We start from the raw sequence: 22,072 nt of genomic DNA on the forward strand, positions 1-22,072 counted from the left end.
AGAAATGAACCTGATCTAAATCCACTAAAAGGAAACATGTATTACAATAAGTCATAACAACCTTTATTCATCTGTGTAGGTTCTAGATATCAGGAGAATTAAAATTTATTTATATTTTAACTCATGTAAAAATGCATTTTAGTCTTCAAGAAAAAACATAATTCAGCTCAGATTAACTGATTTTAAACTAATCTATGTATATTAACAATCTTACTAAGTTACTATGAGCCAGGGCATTTTTAAATAAATTAGTATATTGTAATCTCCAAGTTCTGCATACCTTATGATGAATAAATGTGAGTGTTCTGATTACAAATGTATGAGCCAGTAGTTTTCATTCTGAATTTGGCATTGTTTTTAAAAATGTTATTTCTGAAAGTTATATCTTACAGTGTTGTTCTGTAAAGAAAGCCAAGAATAGCTACACTATCCTATTCTATATTTTTAGAAGTAATATGGATTTCAGAAGTAAAACGAGTTTTAAAATCCATGAGCCAGAATGGAATTAAAAACAAAATGTAAAATGAACTTCTCAGTACTTTTAGACTGTTTCAGAATAATGTAAGCTATTTATTAAAATTTCCTTTTAGTGTTGAAGAAAAATAAATCTAAAAAATATTATCAAGTATTCAAAAACTACTTTCATAATGCCATTAAAGTAATAGTTCTTTTATCCAGACTCTGTATATCCTCTTTTTCGCACTTGATCTTAGCCAAAAGGCTGAGAAGCGATGTATATCCTCTTTTTCGAAATTATAAAGAATCACTTTTATCTCTGTAATGCAAACTATATCATCACCCCTCAATTAGTTCAAGAAGAAAATAAAATCCCTTAAATGGATTATATCCACTTCCTATTTGGGATTCTTTTTGCCATATTAATTAATTAATATTAAATTAATGAACTGTTGACCATTAACTGTATAACCGGTAAGATCTGGTGGAACATGCTCTGGTATTTTAATGTGAATTTAAATTTCTACTGATACAAATTTAGCACTATAATTTTCATTTTTCCAAGCTTCCAATTTACTACCAAAATCATGGCTTTTCTTATTTTCTTTTTTGATCAAAACATCTCCCAGAAATTTCAATCAGTTCTATTTTTTTTATTCAACTTAAGCTATCACACTTTCCTTGTTTCATTATTTCTATTTAGTTATGCTCCTATAATAAATCAGTTACAATATCTACTTCAAAATATCATCCTGCATAATACTTTTATAAGTGCTCTTCTTTTCCTCAAGAGGAAAATTCATCTCCGCCACTAAACTTGTAGCTTTAGACTGGAAAACTCTCCAAACTCTCAAAAAAAAAAAAAAGTATCTTCCTGCTACTTGCACTATAAATCAAGTACCACTCCAGACTATAGCCACGAAGTCTTTATGAAGTGTTTAGCTATCTGTTTTAATAAAATGACTTGATTACCACTGTACACGGGGTTTGCCGGCAGGGCTGTCATCATTGTACCTCCAAAGAGCAAGGTAAGTTTCAATCCCTCAGCTCAACAAAAAATAAAACTGTGGAGGAAGAACAGGTTTAAGCTGAAGGAAGCTAATAGTCCCTGGGGGTACAACTGGGCCTCAACAAGTCGAAAGACATCAAGTAAAAATTTTTTAATCATGAGATTCTGCTACATTTAAAGAAATTTATCTGAAGTACTAGAAATTTTTATTAGGACTGCAAACCAAATATAAGGATTTCTTTTCCTATTAACTAATAAAGAAAAATTTTAATGTTTATTTTATAAAACTGTCACTACAATCTTTCTGGTAAAAAAAATCCTTTTTTCTTTATGGTCAATGGCAAAAATGAAAAGGTTTCTCCAAGAATTATACATACTAATGCCCAACTAAACATACAGTTATCTCACCACGGACTTACTGAAATACCAAAATTTCTGTTTTTTTTTTTTTTTTTTCAAAATTTCTAAGAAGACAAAAAAGCAAAGAGGAATTTGATACACTACCACAAAGATGCTTTTGAGCTAGAGAAAAAGAAATGATACTGCTCTAATGCTACTGGTTAAAAGAAACTCTAATCTGCTATGAAATGAGGACACTTTATTTTTTTAATTAAGAAAAATCATATACTGGTCTACTGACTTCTACAAATAACAACTAGTCAATATTGCCACTCCCAGGAAAAAATGACAAAAATAGTTTTATTATTATTGGTCTGTAATTTAGAGTCAATGATATGAAATTGTTATACCTCAAAGAATTATTATGTAGAACTTCCGATATATATAAACTCTCTTAAGAAATGTTTCACTCATTTCCAAGCTATGTTAAATAGCATTAAAAAGAGATTTTTCGGTATATTATTCAATTGGCAATAGTTATGTTGACACTTACAAAATGAGAAAGTTAAAAATAATGAACATTTTATGAGATGTCTACCTGTTTCCACATTCTCGGTCTCAACTTCTTGTTCTTCTGCCACATCTTGCATCATATAAGTCTCATCATCATAAACCAGAACCTGGGCTGCATAGCCCTGCTCTAATCTGGCACTTGGAACTGGCTCCACAATCACTGCTGGATATTCAGAAACCTTTCCACTTTCCTACAAGAGCAAATTTAAAAAAATAATCAACTTCTTTATTCACAAACTCTGAATTCATTTATAAATCCTTGAGTTCATATAGTCTCAAGGAGTTCAAATGAGTTTCATGTATTATAAATATGAATGTAAAAACCAAAGCAAGAGATGAAAAGGGTTCATTTTAATAATCTTTTCAAGTCTCAAAAGGTGAGACATATGTTAAACATTTTAAATAGTCAGGGCTTTAGGATTAAGATGGCAAATTAAAAACATGCATATAATTTCACTCTCTCATGAAAACCCACTAAAATGCAATAAAAGACTTTTAGACATAAACTCATAAGAAGAGATAAGAGCAACAAAATCTTGAAAGACTGATAGTGAATGGATGAATATTAATAAGTGGTTTAGCAGACCGAGGAAAGCCAAATCATAGCCTGGCAGCAAAAAATAAATGAGACACAACACACTTTACACTGGAGAATCCACAGAAGGCAATACCAATTACTTCTGGAAATAGAGGAGCAGCAGGTGGTGGAGAAAGAAGAGGGGGTTAAAACAAGGAAGATTCCATTAAAGTTGTTTGAAAAGCACTTTTATTCCTAGACCTGCTCCCTTCTCCATGATGCTAGGCAACCGGCCCTTCCCCACCTCAGCAGAAGATTGGAGAGTTACTTTCTGGAGAGAGAAAAACAAGAGCATCTTTGAGGTACATAGGCACATTTACTAGTATCAATTCTGTACCCAAAGTAGAGTTCCCAATCAGCTTCTTAGTCCTCCACTTTTAACCATGAGCAGACAACCAAGTATTACTAGTCATCCAAGCAAAAACCTCTAACACAAAGCATACCATTTACTTACATATACATTTATAAATTTACATTCTTCACAGAAATAAGAGAAGATATATCCAAAAAGCAGAAACAAAATACAATTTAATAAAGATCATTAAAAAATAAAGAGTTCTGAAAAATTAAAAACACAATAGCTAAAATGAGGCACGGAGGATAAAACTGAGGCAGTCTTCCAGGAACCAGAAAAAAAAGAGGAGAGAAACAGGAACACTACTAGAGGATTAGTCCAAGATGACCAATGATCAATACCAAGCTCCTGAATAACAGGAGTTTCAGAAAAAGAAAACAGGGGAAGAAAAATGTTGGAAAGAAATAAAAGAATTTCAGAAATTTTCCTAGTATGGAAGGATATGAGGTGACCATTTAAAAACATCTACCAAGTGTTAAGTATAAGCAAATAAAGAATGAGACCAACACTGAGGCACACCACTGTGAAATATCACAATTAAGGAACAAAAAGAGGATTCTATAAGATTCTTGAAAGAAAATACAAGTCATATACAAAGAATCAGGACTCAGACTTTAGTCTTCTCCACAGTCATACTGGAAGGAAGATGGATGACAACGGAACCATTTCTTCAAAATTATAAAGGAAAATTATTACCAATCTAGAATTCTGCACCCAAACCATCTTATGAAAAAGTAAAGATATTTTCTCAGACATGAAAGATCTCAAAATGTTTACCTTCCCTGCATCTTTTCTCAAGAAGAAACTGGAGAGTGTATTCCACTAACAAAGTAAAAGTTTAATAAAGATGATAACCTAGAATATAGAAGGTCTAACACGGGAGAGAGGCAATAGCAATGTTTAGGAGGATTGGATTGTGAAGAGAGGTTCCAGGATGCCAGCTGTGCACTGTATCTGAAGCGCAACTAGTTCAGTTGTAGCAAAGTAACTCCTGAGACAGCAGGATAAACCGTCATCACCAAGATGACCACTGACACTGGTCCCTAAGGAAAGGATGCCCATAAGCCTATTCCAGATTTTTATTTATATTTCGCTTGTCTTGATTTATTTACTCACCCCACCTTCTCTTGCTACCTGGATCAGCTGAGAACCTCCCAGATGTATTCTGCTTTATTTAATCTATTCCTAAGTTTTGGAAGACCACAAAGAGCTTAAAAATCGAAAATAAACAACGGCACAATAGCACTCTTTCCATATGATCATATACCTATTGAAGAAGACTGCAATACCGAGTCCATACCCTAGCACTGCCATATATCTGATCAAGATGGCCTTATGTTTCCAGAACTAACTCACTATACTGCTTAAGGATTACCTGAGTAGAATCTCTAGAAGTTCAGTGAATCCGATGTCAGACTAGTCAGCTTGTCTTCCAGAAGCTTTTACTAACTATGGTAATGCTGTCCCTTCCTAACTCTAAAGCCAAGTACACTACGCATTTTCTCAAAGTAAATAATATGTTGTCTAGGAGATATCCAGAGAGAATAAAAATATAAAGAAAAGTAAAAGACTGTTAGCACATTAAGTCAGGATCATGGCACCTCAGGGAACAGGAATGGGGACAGGAGGTGCGGCACACTTAGTGTTCTAAAATGCCAATGATTTCTGTTTTTTAACCTGAATGATAGATCATATGTCCTCTTTTTGTTACTCTTAAATTGAAACATAATATCTTATATACTCTTCGTTTTGTGTAAAATATTGCACAAATTTTTTAAATAAATTACAAAGCAAAGATAATGGTGAATTTTTAAAAAGAAAGTACATATTGAATATTAACCTTGAATTTACTGTGTATAAGGCAAGAAATGAGTCCAACTTTTAAACATTAGAAAAAAAATTCTTTTTCACCAATTGGATACAGTGACAGTTGAATCTTCATGCTGATCATGCTTCTTGATCAGCTTTATAATCACAGCCTGCTGACAGCACCACCCAGTTAAATAAGAGTGATTAATGAGAAGCATGGGCTTCCCTGGTGGCGCAGACGGTAAAGAACTTGACTGCAATGCAGGAAACCTGGGTTCGATCCCTGGGTCAGGAAGGTCCCCTGAAGAAGGGAATGGCTACCCACTCCTATATTCTTGCCTAGAGAATCCCATGGGCGGAGGAGCCTGGTGGGCTGCACTGCTTGGGGTTGCAAAGAGTCGGACACAGGGAGACCAACTACAAGCCAAGAACACCTGAAGCTGCCAAAAGCTAACAAAGGGGCTTGGGAGACATTCTCTCTCGCAGCCTTCAGAAAGAATCAACTCCACCAACCTTGTTTTCAAACTCCTAGCCTGCAGAACTGTGACACAGTAAGTGTCTACTGTTCCCAAAAGTGAAATTTCCATGACTTTTTGCTTCCATTATCTGTCCAAATCCTTTTTATCCACTCAGGGCACAGATCCACAGGGTCTTCTACAATCCTCTAATTTGAATCAATTTTTCCATACCAAATACTTCTAGAAAAAGTTGTTTCCCTATTATCACCACTGTACATTATCCTGTATTATAATCACCTGTTTACATATCCAACTCCTTGACAAGACACCAAGAGGACTGAGATCAAGAGCCCATTTTTACATCAAGAGTCAATTACTGTAGACTCCTCAACAATATATACCTCATATAAACTAAACTGTCCTTTTAAGGACTTGTAGTTTGGTTCAAATAATGATACAAATAAGTCAGAGGGAAATGATTAACAGAACAGTCCTTCTGTATGATTCTATTTATAAACATATTTGTTTTACATATGTATTAAAAAATCTGAAGAATATACCTCAAACTATTAACACTGTAAGACAGGTGAGAAGATAAAAGGAATTTTCATTTCTGAGTGTATCTGAATTTGTTTTTTACAATAATCCTGTATAAGAAAAATCAAAATACTTTTTTTCCCACTTAAAATATAACAATGACAAAAAAGGAGAACAAATGAAAAAACAAAGGAAAAATAACAATTACTAAAAGATATATATTAAAACTTATAGGGGTAATTTAAAAAGAAATATATTTCGGTATTATAAAACTTGCAGGATAATATATCTCAACTAATAAAATAAATTATTTAGTTTTAATCAACTTTACCGATGTATTTTTATGTAAATAAAACGCAACCATTTTAAGTGTACAGTCCTATGGATTTCTGTAAATGTAGAAATTCCTGTAACGATCATCACCATCAAGAAATAGAAGACTTCTATCACCCCAGGAGGCTCCCTTGCACCCCTCATACCAGTCAAACCCTCACAATCACCACCATACCACCACCTACTCCCCCATCCACCCACGTGGACAATCACAGATCTTTCTATCTCTATAAATTTTCTTTTTCTAAAATTTCATATATATGAAGTCAACAGTTTTGCTCTTTTGTATTTGAGTTCTTTAAGTTAGCATAATGTTAAGATTTATACTTGTCATTGCATGTTCAGTAGATCATTTCTTTTTATTGCTGAGACTCCCACTGTATTGACAGACCTCTCTACACAGGGCTTTAAACACTTCTATTGGGGCTTCCCAGGTGGCACAGTGGTAAAGAATCTGCCTGCCAAGCAGGAGACACAGGCTCAGTCTCTGGGTCAGAAAGATCCCCTGGAGAAGTGCATGGCAGCCCACTCCAGTAATCTTGCCTGGAAAATCCCACGGACAGAGAAGCTTGGCAGGCTACAGTCCATGGGGTCACAGAGAGTTGGCCACGACTTAGTGACTGAACAGCAGCAATACTCCTATTAATGTCTTGCTGTTCCTCTCCCTCCTTTTCCATTAAATATTTACCTACAAACCAAATTACCAGATCATATGGTAATTGTACATCTAGTTTTAAAAGGACTGTCAAACTATTTTGCAAAGTGGTCACATTGTTTTACATTCCCACTAGTTCAAAATGACTATCTTTTCTCCACTGAATTACATTAGCACCATTACTGAAAATCAATCAGTCTTACACGGGACTATGTGATGTTCCACTGATCCACAGGTCTGTCAGTATATCAACACCACACTATCTCAATTACTGGATCTTAACAGTAAGTCTTTAAATCAGGTATGTAAGCCCTCCAACTCTGTTCTTAAGCCATAAATCTTCTGATCCACACCTATGTTATATTCCTCCACTTATTCAAGTGTTTAATTTCTCTCAAGGAGAGCAAGGAGAGATAAGAAAGCTTTCCTCTGTGATCAATGCAAAGAAATAGAGGAAAACAACAGAACAGGAAAGACTAGAGATCTCTTAAGAAAATGAGAGATACCAAGGGAACATTTCAGGCAAAGATGAGCATAATAAAGGACATAAATAGTATGAACCTAACAGAAACTGAAGAGATTAAGAAGAGATGGCAAGAATACAAAGAAGAACTATACAAAAAAAATCTTCATGACCCAGATAACCACCATGGTGTGATCACTCACTTAGAGCCAGACATCCTGGAATGAGAAATCAATAGGGCCTTAGGAAGCATCACTACGAACAAAGCTAGTGGAGGTGATTGAATACCCAGCTGAGCTATTTCAAATCCTAAAAGATAATGCTGTTAAAGTGCTGCAGTCATATGCCAGCAAATTTGGAAAACTCAGCTGTGGTCACAGGACTGGAAAAGGTCAGTTTTCATTCCAATCTTAAAAAAAGGCAATGCCAAAGAATGTTCAAACTACTGCACAAATGCACTCATCTCATACACTAGCAAAGTAACGCTCAAAATTCTTCAAGCCAGGCTTCAACAGTACATGAACCAAGAAATTTCAGATGTTCAAGCTGGATTTAGAAAACACAAAAGAACCAGAGATCAAACTGCCAACAGCCATTGGATCATAGAAAAAGCAAGAGAGTTCCAGAAAAATATCTACTTCTGCTTTATTGACTATGCCAAAGCCTTTGACTAGGTGGATCACAACAAACTGGAAAATTCTGAAAGAGATGGGTATATCAGATCACTTTACCTGCCTCCTAGAAATCTATATGCAGGTCAAGAAGCAGCAGTTAGAACCAGACATGGAACAACAGACTGGCTCCAAATTGGGAAAGGAGTACGTCAAGGCTGTATATTGTCACCCTGCTTATTTAACTCATGTGCAGAGTACATCATGTGAAATACCGGGCTGGTGGAGAAGGAAATGGCAACCCACTCCAGTATTCTTGCCTGGAAAAGTCCATGGACAGAGGAGCCTGGCAGGCTGCAGTCCATGGGGTTACATGACTGAGCATGTGTGCACGAGGGTGGAGGGAGATGGGTTGGTAGCAATAAAGTGGTAGGAAAAAAAAAAAAAAAGAAAGAAATACCGGGCTGGATGAAGCACAAGCTGGAGTCAAGATTGCCAGGAGAAATATCAATAACCTCAGATATGCAGATGATAACACCCTCAGGGCAGAAAGCAAAGAGGAACAAAGCCTCTTGATGAAAGTGAAAGAGGAGAGAGAAAAAGCTGGCTAAAAACAAAACATTCAAAAAACTAAAATCATGGCATCCGGTCCAATCACTTCATGACAAATAGATGGGGAAACAATGGAAACAGTGACAGACTATTTTTTTGGGCTCCAGAATCACTGCAGATGGTGATTGCAGCCATGAAATTAAAAGACACTTGCTCCTTGGAAGAAAGCTATGACCAAGCTAGACACCATATTAAAAAGCAGAGGCATTACTTTGCCAACCAATTTCCATCTAGTCAAAGCTACGGTTTTTCCAGTAGTCATGTACGGATATGAGAGTTGGACTATAAAGAAAGCTGAGCTCTGAAGAATTGATGCTTTTGAACTGTGGTGTTGGAGAAGACTCGAGAGTCCCTTGGACTGCAAGGAGATCCAATCAGTCAATCCTGAAGGAAATCAGTCCTGAATATTCATTGGAAGGAGTGATGCTGAAGCTGAAACTCCAATACTTTGGCCACCTGATGTGAAAAACTGACTCAATGGAAGAGACCCTGATGCTGGGAAAGATTGAGGGCAGGAGGAGAAGGGGATGACAGAGGATGAGATGGTTGGATGGCATCACTAACTCGATGGACATGAGTTTGAGCAAGCTCTGGGAGTTGGTGATGGACAGGGAAGTCTGGCATGCTGTAGTCCATGAGGTCGCAGAGTTGAACACAACTGAGCAACTAAACTGAACTAAATTTGTCTCAACAGTATTTTGTAGTTTTCTATGTACAGATTTCATTAAACTTAACCCTTTGGTCTTATGCTGCTGTTAAATAGTATTGCTTTTTAAATTTACTTTCTGAATTGCACTTTGCCAGAATATATAAATACAACCGATTTTTACATAGACACCTATTCTACATTTACTTATTAACAGTTTCACAGAGTTCTTAGGAGTTTCTATGTATATGATTGCATCATTTAGCAATAAAGAAAGTTTTATTTTTTCTTTTCCGATCTGTAAGTCTTTTGTTTCTCTTGCCCTGTCCCAATTTTGCCAGTGCAGTGTTGAACAGAAGTGGTTAGAGCAGACACCCCTGCCTTGTTCTCAACCTTAAAAGGAAAACACTGTCCTTTTCCGTTAGGTATGTTTACTGTGGGTTTTTCACATATGTACTTACCAGACGAAGAAAGCAGCCCTTTATGACTAGTTTATGGAATTTGTACAGTAGGTGTTGGCTTTTAGCAAATGGGCTTTAAGCTGCTACTGATACGATCACATGATTTTTCCATTTTCCTTTGTTAACATGGAAAATTACACTAATTGATTAAACCTACCTCCCTGGGATAAACCCCATTTGAGACATATGATCCCTTTTATATGCCCCGGGATTTGATTGCAAGTATTTTATCAAGAATGTTTGATTCTATGTTCATGAAGAATATGGACATGTAGTTTTCTTTTCCTACAAAATCTGTCTGCTCTTGATATCAGGGTAATACTGACCTCATAAAATTCTCTTGTCCTCTATTTTCTAAAAGAGTTGTGTAGAATGGGTATTACTTCTTCCATAAACATTTAGCAGATCAAGAAAGCCATTTAGCTCTGTAGTTTTCTTTGCAGGAAAGACCTTGACTACAAATCCAAAGGTTACTTAAATATCTTATTTAAAAGATACTTTTTAAAAAAATTTCTTATTTAGAAGATATCTTTTTAAAAGATTTCTTATTTAAAAAATAGAGGGCTATGCAGGCCTGCTTTTCCTCTTGGAATGACTTTCAAGGAATTGGCCCATTTCATCTAAGTTATCAAACTTATTGGCCTAAAGTTCTTCTTAATGTTTACTGTCTATAATAATGTATCTTTCATTCTTGATATTAGTGTATTTTGCCTTTTTCTTGTGCAGTCTACTTAGAGATTGTCCACTTTCAACTTCATTGATTTTGTTTTTATTTTTATTACTTTGTTCCTTCTACTTTGGATTTGATTTGATCTTCATATTCTAGCTTGTTGAGGCAAAACCTTAAGATTGATTTTCCGTTTCCAAGGTAAATATATGAAGCTATAAACTTTCCTTTAAGCACCACTTTGGCTTCATCCCTCAAACTTGATATACTGTGCTTTCATCTTCATTCAGTTTGAACATCTACTTTCTTGTGATTTATTCTTTAATCCATGGGTTACATTAATATAGAAGGAGACTGTTTAATATGCAAGTATTAAAAAATTTTGCAATCATTTTTTTTGTTAATTTCTAATATAATCCTGCTTTGGTCACACTTTCTCTATATAATTTTGATCCTTTGAAAGTTTTTAAAATTACTGAGATGTACAACCCAGCATATGATCTACTTTCGCTTACTGTCCATGTGCACTTGAATATGTATTCTAATACTGTTAGGCACAGTGCTTCATAGAAGTCCATTAGGTGAAGTTAGCTCATACTGTTATTCAAGTTTTTGATATCCTCATTAATTTTCTAATCAATCTATCAATTAGTGAGTGAGGAATGCTGCAAACTCTGACTAATACTGTGGATTTATCTATTCTTTCAGTTCTATCAGTTCTTTTCAGTTTTATCAGTTTATGTTTTATGTATTTTGAAGCTCTCAAGTTGAATGCAAAACATTTAGGATTGTTAAGTCTTCTTGAGAAGATGGTCCTTTTATCATTTATGAAATGTCTATCTTTATCCCTGGTCTTGTCCTGAAACCACTTCACCTTGTTTTATAATTAATATTTGCATGGTATCATCTGTATCTATACTTTCACTTTTAAACTGTGTGGTTATACTTAAAATGAGTTCTTTGCATGAAACCAACAGATTTGGCTTTTTAAAAAATCTAATCTGCATTTTAAACAATATCTTCATTTAAATTGGGCTTTTTAGAATACTTATATTTAATATTATCAATAAAACAAGGTTTAAATTTACCAACTGCTCTGTTATTTACTTCATTTATTCCTTGTTCCTTTCATTCTCAGTCTTGTTTTGAATTAAGAACTTTTTTAGTATCCATTTTAATTCTATTTAATTTATATATAGTAATGGCTTACTATCTATATTTCTTTATTTTTTAGTGGTGCACTAGATCTTACAATGGGCTTCCCTGGTAGCTCAGCTGGTAAAGAATCCATCTGCAATGCAGCAGACTCTGGTTCAATTCCTGGGTTAGGAAGTTCCCCTGGAGAAGGGACAGGCTACCCACTCCAGTATTCTTGGGCTTCCCTGGTAGCTCAGATGGTAAAGAATCCATCTGCAATGTGGGAGATCTGGGTTCGATCCCTGGGTTGGGAAGATGCCCTGAAGGAGGGCATGGCAACCACTCCAGTATTCTTTCCTGGAGAGCCCCATGGACAGAGGCGCCTGGTGGGCTACAGTCCCTGGGGTCACAAAGAGTCGGACACGACTGGGCGACTAAGCACAGCGCAGCAGAGATCTCACGATAGGCTTCCTAGCGTATCACAGTTTATATCCAACAACGCTTACTGTACAAAGCTCACAGCACTGTAGTACTTTTCCAATCCTGCCTCCCATCCTTTGTTCGACTGTTGTCATGCATTCACTTCTTTTGCTTCTTCACATTGCAAACCCCATAATTCAGCTATTATATACATACATATCTGTATAATTCAGTTATTTTTGTCTTAAACAATTATCTTTTTAAAAAATTTAGAACAAATTTTGGAAAGTATTTACCTAAACATTAACTATTTCTCTAGCTTTATGTATAAATTTATGTACATATGCTTTAATTTGATATCATTTTCCTTCTGCCTAAAGATCTTCCTTTAACATTTCTTATAATACACATTCGTTGGTGATAAATGCTCTCAGCTTTTGTTGAGCTGAGAAAAACTTCACTCTGAAGGACATTTTCACTGGATATGTAATTGTAGGTTGACAAGTTTTAGTTTTGTGAAATTTAAGGAAGTTATTATCTTCTGACTTGCATAGTTCTAATAAAGATATCTGTAGTCCTATCTTCATTCTTCTGTAGGTAATGAATTTTTTCCTCTGGAAGCCTTTTTCCTCCATGCTTCTCATTACCTCTTTGATCGGGTCTTTACTCAAAATTAACTGTCCGAAATGATTTGACCTTTACAGAATAAACAAATTTGAGTTTATCCAGCAGACTTCTTTCCTCTGTGTTGGGCTTCCTTTTTGTGGGTTTCCTTTCAGTTGCTGGGTTTTTGTTTTGCTTTGCTTTGCTTTCACGGCAGCTTTTTCCCCTCAAAGCTTCTTCTGCTTCTTAATGCCAAGAGTCTTCTTTCCTTTCTCCTCCACCACCGTCTTCTGGCCTGGAATCCCCTCTTCATCCGATCTGGCTTCTAATGCTGCTTCTGTCCACCTCAGTTTTGTGGTTCTTGGTCGGGAGAAGAATGGTATTCTGGCACATGGTCTATGAATATGAGTTTAGGAGCTTCAATGTGATTCTCAAGTTCTTCAGTGGATTCTTCTTCAGGCCTTTGCAGTGAGTCTTCCTATGTGGTGCTTGGAGAGCTCTCTGGATCTCTGGGGTTTTTAACGTTCTGCAAAGGTCTATATTAAGCATCTTGTGAATGGGGAGTTTGCAGTTACTCTTTACACCAAGTGCCAAACAGCTCATCTAACTTGTGGAAAGCACTTTCAGTCCAAATGCAGAAACATCCCGCATGCCTACCAGGAGCAAGTTTCAAATACTGAGTTTGCTTACACTAAGCAGAGTAATTTCAGGGATGTCTCTGAAGGCCTTGATGATTTCACTGTCCTCATTAAAGAAGACGCAGGGTTCCCTGTGCTGGATACAGTGACAGCTTCTCACTTTGCCTTTGCCAGTTCTCGTTCATTGAGAAGCACAGAATTTTTTGATATCATTCCAAGCCTTAAGTTTCTTCAGAAACAAAACAATCTCCTTGGTCTTCTTGTAGCCTTCAACTTTATCTTCAGCCACCAAAGCAAGTTCAGGAACTTCCTCAATAAGATGACACAACCAGCGCTGGTAACGCTGAGGCAGCCAGTGCAGAGCAGATAAAGTATCACTTCTGCATTGTGTTCAGTCTGAAGTGCCAACATCACTAGGCCTTGATTAGCGCAAACATGTGGCCTCCACAACATGTATTTCCAAAAGCACCCTGGCCAGAACAGTGAGTCCCACCACCTCAAACTCTGGGAAATGGAGTCACAGCTCTGCCAGTGGCCCAAGATTCAGAACTGGTTTGATGACCTGCTAATTCATTGACAGCATGGAGCTGTCCATTGTTTTTGTGCAAGTTGGTGTGAGTAAAGTACACAATATCTGGTCAAACGGAGACCTGAACACAGCAAGAAAAGAAGCATTTTTCCAGATGACTCCCCCTTTTTGGAGTACTGGTATCAGTGAATGAGCACAAGTCATGGTGTGAGAGAAGGCCACACTCCTCTCAATAAGGGGAAGTTCTCTAGAAGCTTTTAAGATTTTCTTTTTGAAGTTTGCTTTCAGCAGCTTTATGATGATGTACCTCAGTCTGTTTACTCTCTGCTTTATCCTATTTAGAGTTTAAGATTCTTAGATCTGTGCTGTGCTTAGTTGCCCAGTCAAGTCCATCTCTTTGTGACCCCATGGACTGTAGCCCACCAGGCTCCTCTGTCCACAGGGATTCTCCAGGCAACATACTGGAGTGGGTTGCCATGCCCTCCTCCAGGGGATCTTCCCAACCCAGGAATCAAATCCAGGTCTCCTGCAATGCAGGCAAATACTTTACTGTTTGAGCCCCCAGGGAAGCCCATGAATACGGCAGTGGATAGCCTATCCCTTCCTCCACAGGATCTTCCCGACCCAGGAATCAATCCAGAGTCTCCTGCATTGCAGGCAGATTCTTTGCCAGCTGAGCTACCAGGGAAGCCCCTTCTCAGATCTGTGGGTTTATATTTTCATCAAACTTGGGAAATTTTATAGCCATTATTTCTTTAAATGCTTTTTATGTTCTCTTCTCTCATTCTGGGACTCCAATTACATTATGTTAGACAACTTGATATTGTCCCACAGGTAACCAAGTCTTTGTTCACCTTTTTTTCTTTTTTCAGTCTTTCTGCACTTCATGATATAGTTTCTATCCTTCAAATTCACTGGTCTTTTCTTATGCAGTACCTAATTTATTTGTAATCCTATACAGTGAATTTTTCTTTTCATATAGGATAGATTTCATTTCTAAAAGTTTCACTTGGTTCTTTTATGTCATTTACACCTCTCCTCTGAGATTCATGTTCTCTTTATCTTTCTTGAGCATATCTGTAATAGTTGTTTTGAAATTTTATCTGTTAATTACCTATCTATCATTTCTATTTATTTTCACTGACAAATTTTTCTCCAAGTTTTAAGTTATATTATTCCTGCATCCTTGCATTTAACATGATTGGGTATTTCATATGTAAAATTTGCATCATTGGGTGAAATTTACACATTGCTGTCTTATTTTAATAATGTTTACTATGACAGTTATGTTACTTGTGGATCAATTTTCAAGGCTTATTTTGAAATCTTTCTAGAGCAAGTTTGGACTCCCCTTTATTCCAGAGCTAGTTTAGCTCCACTTACATAGGCATGACCCTTCTGGAGTCTCTAATGAGGACCCTGGGCAGTTAACAAAAACTCTCTTTTCCAACTGGTTGAAACTCTAGCATCTTCCAGCCCTGAGTGAACCATGTAGATTTTTTTCAGTAGGTTCCTGAGTTTACACCTTTCTGATCATCCTTCACCTGGCTTCAGGGAGTTTCTTACTATACCTGGGAGCTCATTCAGCTAAAGACTAGGGGAACCAAAGGCTGAGTTCTGTGTTCCTCCTCTGGGCAGGTTCTTCCTTTCAGATACCCTGCCCCTCAAATTAGCTGCATTCAGTTCAGCCGCTCAGTCATGTCTGACTCTTCGCCACTCCATGGACTGCAGCATGCCAGGCTTCCCTGTCCATCACCAACTCCCAGAGCTTTGCTCAAATTCATGTCCATCGAGTCGGTGATGCCATCCAACCATCTCATCCTCTGTCAATCCCTTCTCCTCCTGCCCTCAATCTTTCCCAGCATCAGGGTCTTTCCACTGAGTCAGTTCTTTGCATCAGCTGGTCAAAGTACTGGAGTATCAGCTTCAGCATCAGTCCTTCCAATGAATATTCAGGACTGATTTCCTTCAGGATTGACTGGTTGGATCTCCCTGCAGTCCAAGGGACTCTCAAGAGTCTTCTCCAACACCACAGTCCAAACCATCAATTCTTCGGCACTCAGCTTTCTTTATAATCCAGCTCTCACATCCACACATGACTACTGGAAAAACCATAGCTTTGACTAGGTGGACCTTTGTTGGCAAAGTAATGTCTCTGCTTTTTAATATGGTGTCTAGGTTGGTCATAGCTTTTCTTCCAAGGAGCAAGTGTTTTTTTGTTTTGTTTTGTTTTTGGGGCAAGTGTTTTTTAATTTCATGGCTGCAATCACCATCTGCAGTGATTCTGGAGCCCAAAAAAATAAACTCTGTCACTGTTTCCAGTTTTCCCATCTATTTGTTTTCCTATCTATTAGTTGCATTATTTCCATGTTTCCCCACCTATTCCATTGTTTCCCCACCTATTCCATTGTTTTCCCATTTTTAGTTGCATTAGCCTCTCCAAATTCCGAATTTTGGTTCCTCGATACAGTGAGACTGTCACATTCTGCTTAGATTTTTCCTTCCCATGTTTTGGTCCAGAAAGTAGGTCCAAGCAGTAAGCCAGTGCAATCGTTTCTCAGGAACAACAGTTTTGCACTGTCTGTGGTCCAACTGTCTTAATCCATTCATGTTACTACAACAAATACCAGACTAGGTGACTGAAAAACAGCAGAAATTTATTGCTCACAGTTCTAGAGGCTGGAAATCCAAGATCAGGGTACCAGAATGACTGAGTGGAGGCCTTCTTCCAAGTCACAGACTTCTTCTTTTTTTCTCACATGGCAGAAAGGGCAAGGGGTCTCTCTAGAGCCTTTTTTTCCCCTAGAGCCTCTTATAAAAGTATTGACCCCATTACCTTCCTTCCTCATTACCTAATCACCTTCCTAAAGCCCTACTTCCTAATACCTTCCTAATGATAATCATCTTTGGAAGTTTGGATTCAACATATGAATTTTGAGGGGTTCACAAACATTCAAGACCATAGCACAAATAAAAACTGTGGGTTCATATGTTTTGTTCATTTTCCTAGTTATTTATGGTTGGAGTACAAATCTGGTTTCAGTTGTTCCATCACAACCTGAAGTGGAAGAAGTCTCAATCTTCTTTGTCTGGAAGCAGATGTTCTCTAAAACTTGCATTCATTTTGTTTTTTAAATATACCTAAATCCTTTTTTATCTTTTCTGCATTAATTCCCCATTTCTATGAGACCTACCTGCTATGTATTTCCTTCTCAAAAACTGCTCGGGCTACTCCTCTATGTTTATTCTTCCATACAATCTTTAGGCCCATATGATCAATTTCTCCCAACTGGCCCTAATATCTAATAGAGATGGAATGAAATATATAGATTAATTGGAGGACTGACATCCTCCACAATACTGACCGTTCCCATTTCCCTTACCCAAAAACAAACTATATCTCTTCATTTATTAAAGTCTACTTAAGTGTCATTAATTAGTTTGCTTCAAACAAGTCCTACATATCTTTTACTTCTATTCCTCAACATTTTATACATTTTTGTTAATTTTCTGAAATACACTTTATTTCCATGATTTTTTTCTAGCTAATTACAGTCCTTAAAAGAAAGCAAGATATTTTTAGGTTAATTTTGTACCCACCAAACTATTAGGCACTCTTATTAATTATAATGGGTTTTCATGGATTTCCCCTTGGTTTTCCCGGGTGGTGAGTCATATTATCTATAAACAGCAATTTGGTCTCCTTTTTAGTAGTTATATGTTTTTTTCATTATTTTGTCTGATTACAGGAAAATATTAAATAATAGTAGTGCCCATACTGACTTTCTCTCCAATTTCAAAGAAAATACTCCAGTATTTCACCATTAAATAGGATTCTAGCTCTTGATTTATAATTATTTTTTAAATAATGTTAAGGAAATACACACTTATATTATTTAGGGTTTTTATCAGGAAGGATATTTAACTTCATAAAATTCTATTTCATCAAGTATTTTATCCTAACCACTATATCACATGTCATATTAGTGGGAAATATATTATATTAATGGTTTTCTTAAAATTGGATTATCCTTATGTATCTAAATCCTATTTGGTAACTGGATTTTTAAATATGTGACTATTTTATAAATGTATTACTATTTTATTTATGATTTTTATATCCACACTCATTAATAAGTTTACAGTCTACTTTTTTGCTTTGTCAGAAATAGAATTATCCTAATTTTATAAAACACATTCATATAAAGCATAATCAAGAATAAAATTATGAGAAATAAAGCCTAAGCATCATTAGTAAGTCTCCAAATGCCCACTTTTTTAATAATTTTTAAAAAATGTGTTGGGGTATAATTGATTTAAAATGTGTTGCCCATCATATTTTAAACATTTATTTTTTCTTCAGATTCTGAAGTTAAGGTAATAAGGTCATTTTTTTCCCACCCCACCTTACATTTTCAAGTATAAGTAGTATACATATATATAAAAAATACATTCCTGAATAGTAGCTTATAAGACAAAATTCTATCTTTCAAATACCACTATCCCCAAAACTCACTTTAAAAACTTAGGAAATATTACAGATACTAGTGGCTTTTCCTTCTTCTAGGAATTTTCTTCCCCAGGTGTTTCTACAGCTCAATCCCTTATGTTATTTATTAGGTCGACACTAAAATGCCGCCTGCTCAGAGAAGCCTTCCTTCCTCGTACATTCTAATCAAAATATCCTACCAATTCTCTATCTACCTCTAGCCCTGATTTATTCTTCACAGCCATTCTGAAATATTTTATCCCCAGCGCCTAAAAAAGTAACTGACATTCAGTAAGAGGTCAATTAGTGTTTGTTGAAGGAGTAAATGAAGTGAAAGTAAGTAGCCATCCACAAGATATAATGTGAAGAAAAAGTTCCCGAGAAGCTTCCTCCTTTCTGGTGACACTCTCCCTAAAATACCTATGACCACCTTTTAAGACTACTGCATAAATCATTAGTCAATAACATCTTGGCAAAATTATTTTCATTTGTCAGATTCTTTCTTTGGTAATAATCAGTTTGTCAAGCCATCAACACATGGGATTCCATGTAAATGAAGGGAGGTATAGAGAGTCTTCCAGAAACAAAGTGTTCTATTCATTTTCCCATAATGGTGGTACCCAGTCACCACAAGGTAAATATATTCTGCCAACTGTTCTTAGCAGTTTCCCCCACAGAATTAATATCAACAAAGTAAAACCATGGGGCAAAAAGAAAGTACTTGAAGAAGCAAGTACTGGATGATATTGGTGGGACAGAAATCCTGAGTCCCTCATTTCTTGGATGAATCATACTTGGAAAAGATCATACAGAAAGTGAAATTTCAAGAAGGAAGTAGGAATTGATTATGAAAATAAAACATGTCCTTTACCTTTGTTTCTCTTAGTAGATTTTCAAACAGTTTTAGATTCAAATACAACAGGAATATTTCAGTTACCAAGTCCACTGAAAACAAACCCACTGAATTTGCCCATAGCTATCTCGGAAGACTGAAGAGACACCAAACCAAGCAAGGGAGAAAAAGAATCCAGATGCCAGAACCCAGACACACAGTCTTACATCCTAACTTGTATCTCAGATGTATTACTAAGTACCAGTAACAGCAGTATCTTTCACAGAATGTAAAAAAAACAAACTTTTTTCCTCTATTTTCCCATCTTATCTCTGGCCAAGTATTTGACCATTGTTGTGACAGTATTATTATATTTCAATTTAGATAATTTCTAATAGTCTTTACCAAATGGTGGGAATAAAAGCCAGGCCCTCAAAGTCAATGTATTTCTGGTACTGTTGTTTTCTACTCCTATCTCTTATTCTTTAATGTTATTAATAATGACAACAACAACAAAAAAACAAATACACTAACATTCCAAAATTCATCAAGTATAAAATTTCAAAACCGAGTTTCTCTTCTTATTTAAACATTATCTAAATTCTTAAGTATAAATAATAATTAAAATACAATGGATTCTCACATGAATTAGAACAATCAAAAGACAAAGGTAACAACAAAAAGAGATACAAAATTCTAAAGTAAGATGCATAATTTAGGTATGTAGATACAGTATTTACTTACATACTCTAAAATCCAAAACAATGGATTTTATCAGAGATTTAAATTTATTTCACAACTAACACTATTGTCTTCTTTCTTTTTTCCCTCCTAGTTCATTCCAAGATATGGAAGCTCCAACAACTCAGGCAACTCAGGCCCAGCACTACCTACCTCAACCTTCTAGTACCTAATTATATGAGGACACATGACAGAGATATACAATCTCATGTACTATACATTTCTACTCTCAAATGCCTGTTTCCCATTAAATTCATTAGTTCATGCATTGATTTTATGAACAAAACAGAAATGTAATACATTGGATGGCTAACCTCTTGATTTTCTACTCCATTGCTGGGAAGCTCCAAAACAGAACCTCCACTGTCAACCACTGCTGATGTCATTGTTTACTCCCTGAGGAAGCTTCAAACGCTACCAATCACTGTAATTAAAGGTTCATGGATGACTGTCAGTGTTACAGGTCTGCATTATCATCTTTTAAAAGTCAATAGAGATGGAGTAGAGTTGATATCCAGAAATCCAGTCTTCTTAAGATGATTAACCAGAGAGCCTAAAAAGAAGAATAATTTGAAAAATTATTTTTAGAAATACAAGGATATAAAGCACAAACTATTTTGCAATAAAATTTTTTAACATTTTTATAAACTGAGAAAAAAAGAGCTAGGCTTATACAGCTCGTGTCAAAAGAGGGCAGTAATGAGCACTCCTCTTAGAGCAGTCAAGTTCACAATCTGCAGTTCTTACCAAGCTATTATTGCACATTTGCGATCTTATGATATTTACATTCTAAGAAATAAAATGTTACAACTTTCTCCCCTTATGAAGATGTACTATTATTCCTGAAATAGTCTGGTAAAAATTTCTGAAGTTTAAAAAAAGTTTTATGCACTAAAAACATAAAATGTGCTGGACCAAGACAACTTCTAAAATTATTCACCTATTTAACAAATTAAAAGATGTATTGGTTTGTAAACATTTCAGTCTTCCTTGGCTCATTTGGTTTGTTTATGTATATGGATTTATGTTTATGTTGTTTATGTAGGTATATAAATAACTAATTAGAATTATCTTTTGCTTACAGTAACAGGCTCATTTTGTGTTCATATTTTGTATACTCTATAAGGTCTGTAAAACAGATTAATTTGAGTTACTTATACTTTCAAATGCAGTAGTTTGAAAATAAAGTAGTGAAATGACTTGGAATGCCTTTAATATTACTTTTTCATTCTTTCTTCAATAACTTTTTTGTTATTGGTTCAAAATGCAATATAGCAAATGGTTTCAAGTAAACATAATTCAAGTTTTTTTCCCCTAGTGGAGATGAATGGCAATATGTACATCATCTTGATTTATGTATTAGATTATTTCTTAAAAGGTTACATTTTATTTGATTTTTGTGAACATTAAATATTTCACAAAGAAATCACAGGGCTTTTTAATAGAATTTTTCAAACAAAAATTTCACATACAAAAAACTAAGTATATTTAAAGAGAAAATAATCATTTCTAATTAATCATTCCATCAATAACATGTCCTATATTAAATATGAAAATAAAATAATAAAGAATTTCCATAAACTTCTACAGTAAATAGAGAATTCCTTAAAAAAAGCAGAAATTTCACCTCACTACCTAAGAACCATTCAGTGCTATTAGTCTTCTTCTTGATCTTATTAACAGAAAATGTGATAGGAAATATTTGTATCTTAAGAATAAAAACTAAGAGAAATCCTCAATCCCATCACACTGAATCTCACTATTATCACATAAGGTAACAATTATTTTCAATTTCTGTTTTCTAATCATACAGATAATAACAGCAGAAATAAATTTTACTTACAATTTGAATGTTAAGTAGTCTAAGCATCCTTCACTACTTTCACAACTTGGCAAGAGTTAAAACATAAACCAGCAGTACTCTGGAACTACTAATGGGGAAAAAATACAGTATTAATATAACTCTACTAAAAATATTTTATTCAAAATAGATGTGATTCAGACAATATATACTTACTACAACAAATCATCTCCAAGCCTGATGGCACACATTTTATAATGAACATAATAAATTATTTATAAGCTACTGAAGAATCAAAAATTTTTTAACAGACCTAAAAGG

General features: G+C 35.4%; 1 protein-coding gene and 1 pseudogene across 10 annotated transcripts in view; both read right to left on the reverse strand.

Annotated features, from left to right (window-relative positions):
* Nucleotides 1–22,072, reverse strand: part of ELF2 (E74 like ETS transcription factor 2) — a 92,345-nt gene that overhangs the window by 45,804 nt on the left and 24,469 nt on the right. For 6 of the 10 annotated variants that reach the window (XM_065904803.1, XM_065904799.1, XM_065904804.1 and 3 more), the window contains exons 2-4: nt 21,794–21,881; nt 20,265–20,503; nt 2,403–2,568 (exon numbers count right to left, since the gene is read on the reverse strand). In XM_065904803.1, the coding sequence (XP_065760875.1) occupies nt 2,403–2,568; nt 20,265–20,336 (238 nt within the window). In that variant the 5' untranslated portion in view covers nt 20,337–20,503; nt 21,794–21,881. Of the gene's footprint in view, nt 1–2,402; nt 2,569–20,264; nt 20,504–21,793; nt 21,882–22,072 lie in introns of those variants that run through there. The other 4 variants (XM_065904813.1, XM_065904810.1, XM_065904802.1 and 1 more) reach the window with 3 other exon arrangements.
* LOC136146007 (large ribosomal subunit protein uL4 pseudogene) lies at nt 12,782–14,092 on the reverse strand (annotated as a pseudogene).

Source organism: Muntiacus reevesi, chromosome 13, assembly GCF_963930625.1.
Source record: "Muntiacus reevesi chromosome 13, mMunRee1.1, whole genome shotgun sequence".
NCBI lineage: Eukaryota > Metazoa > Chordata > Mammalia > Artiodactyla > Cervidae > Muntiacus > Muntiacus reevesi.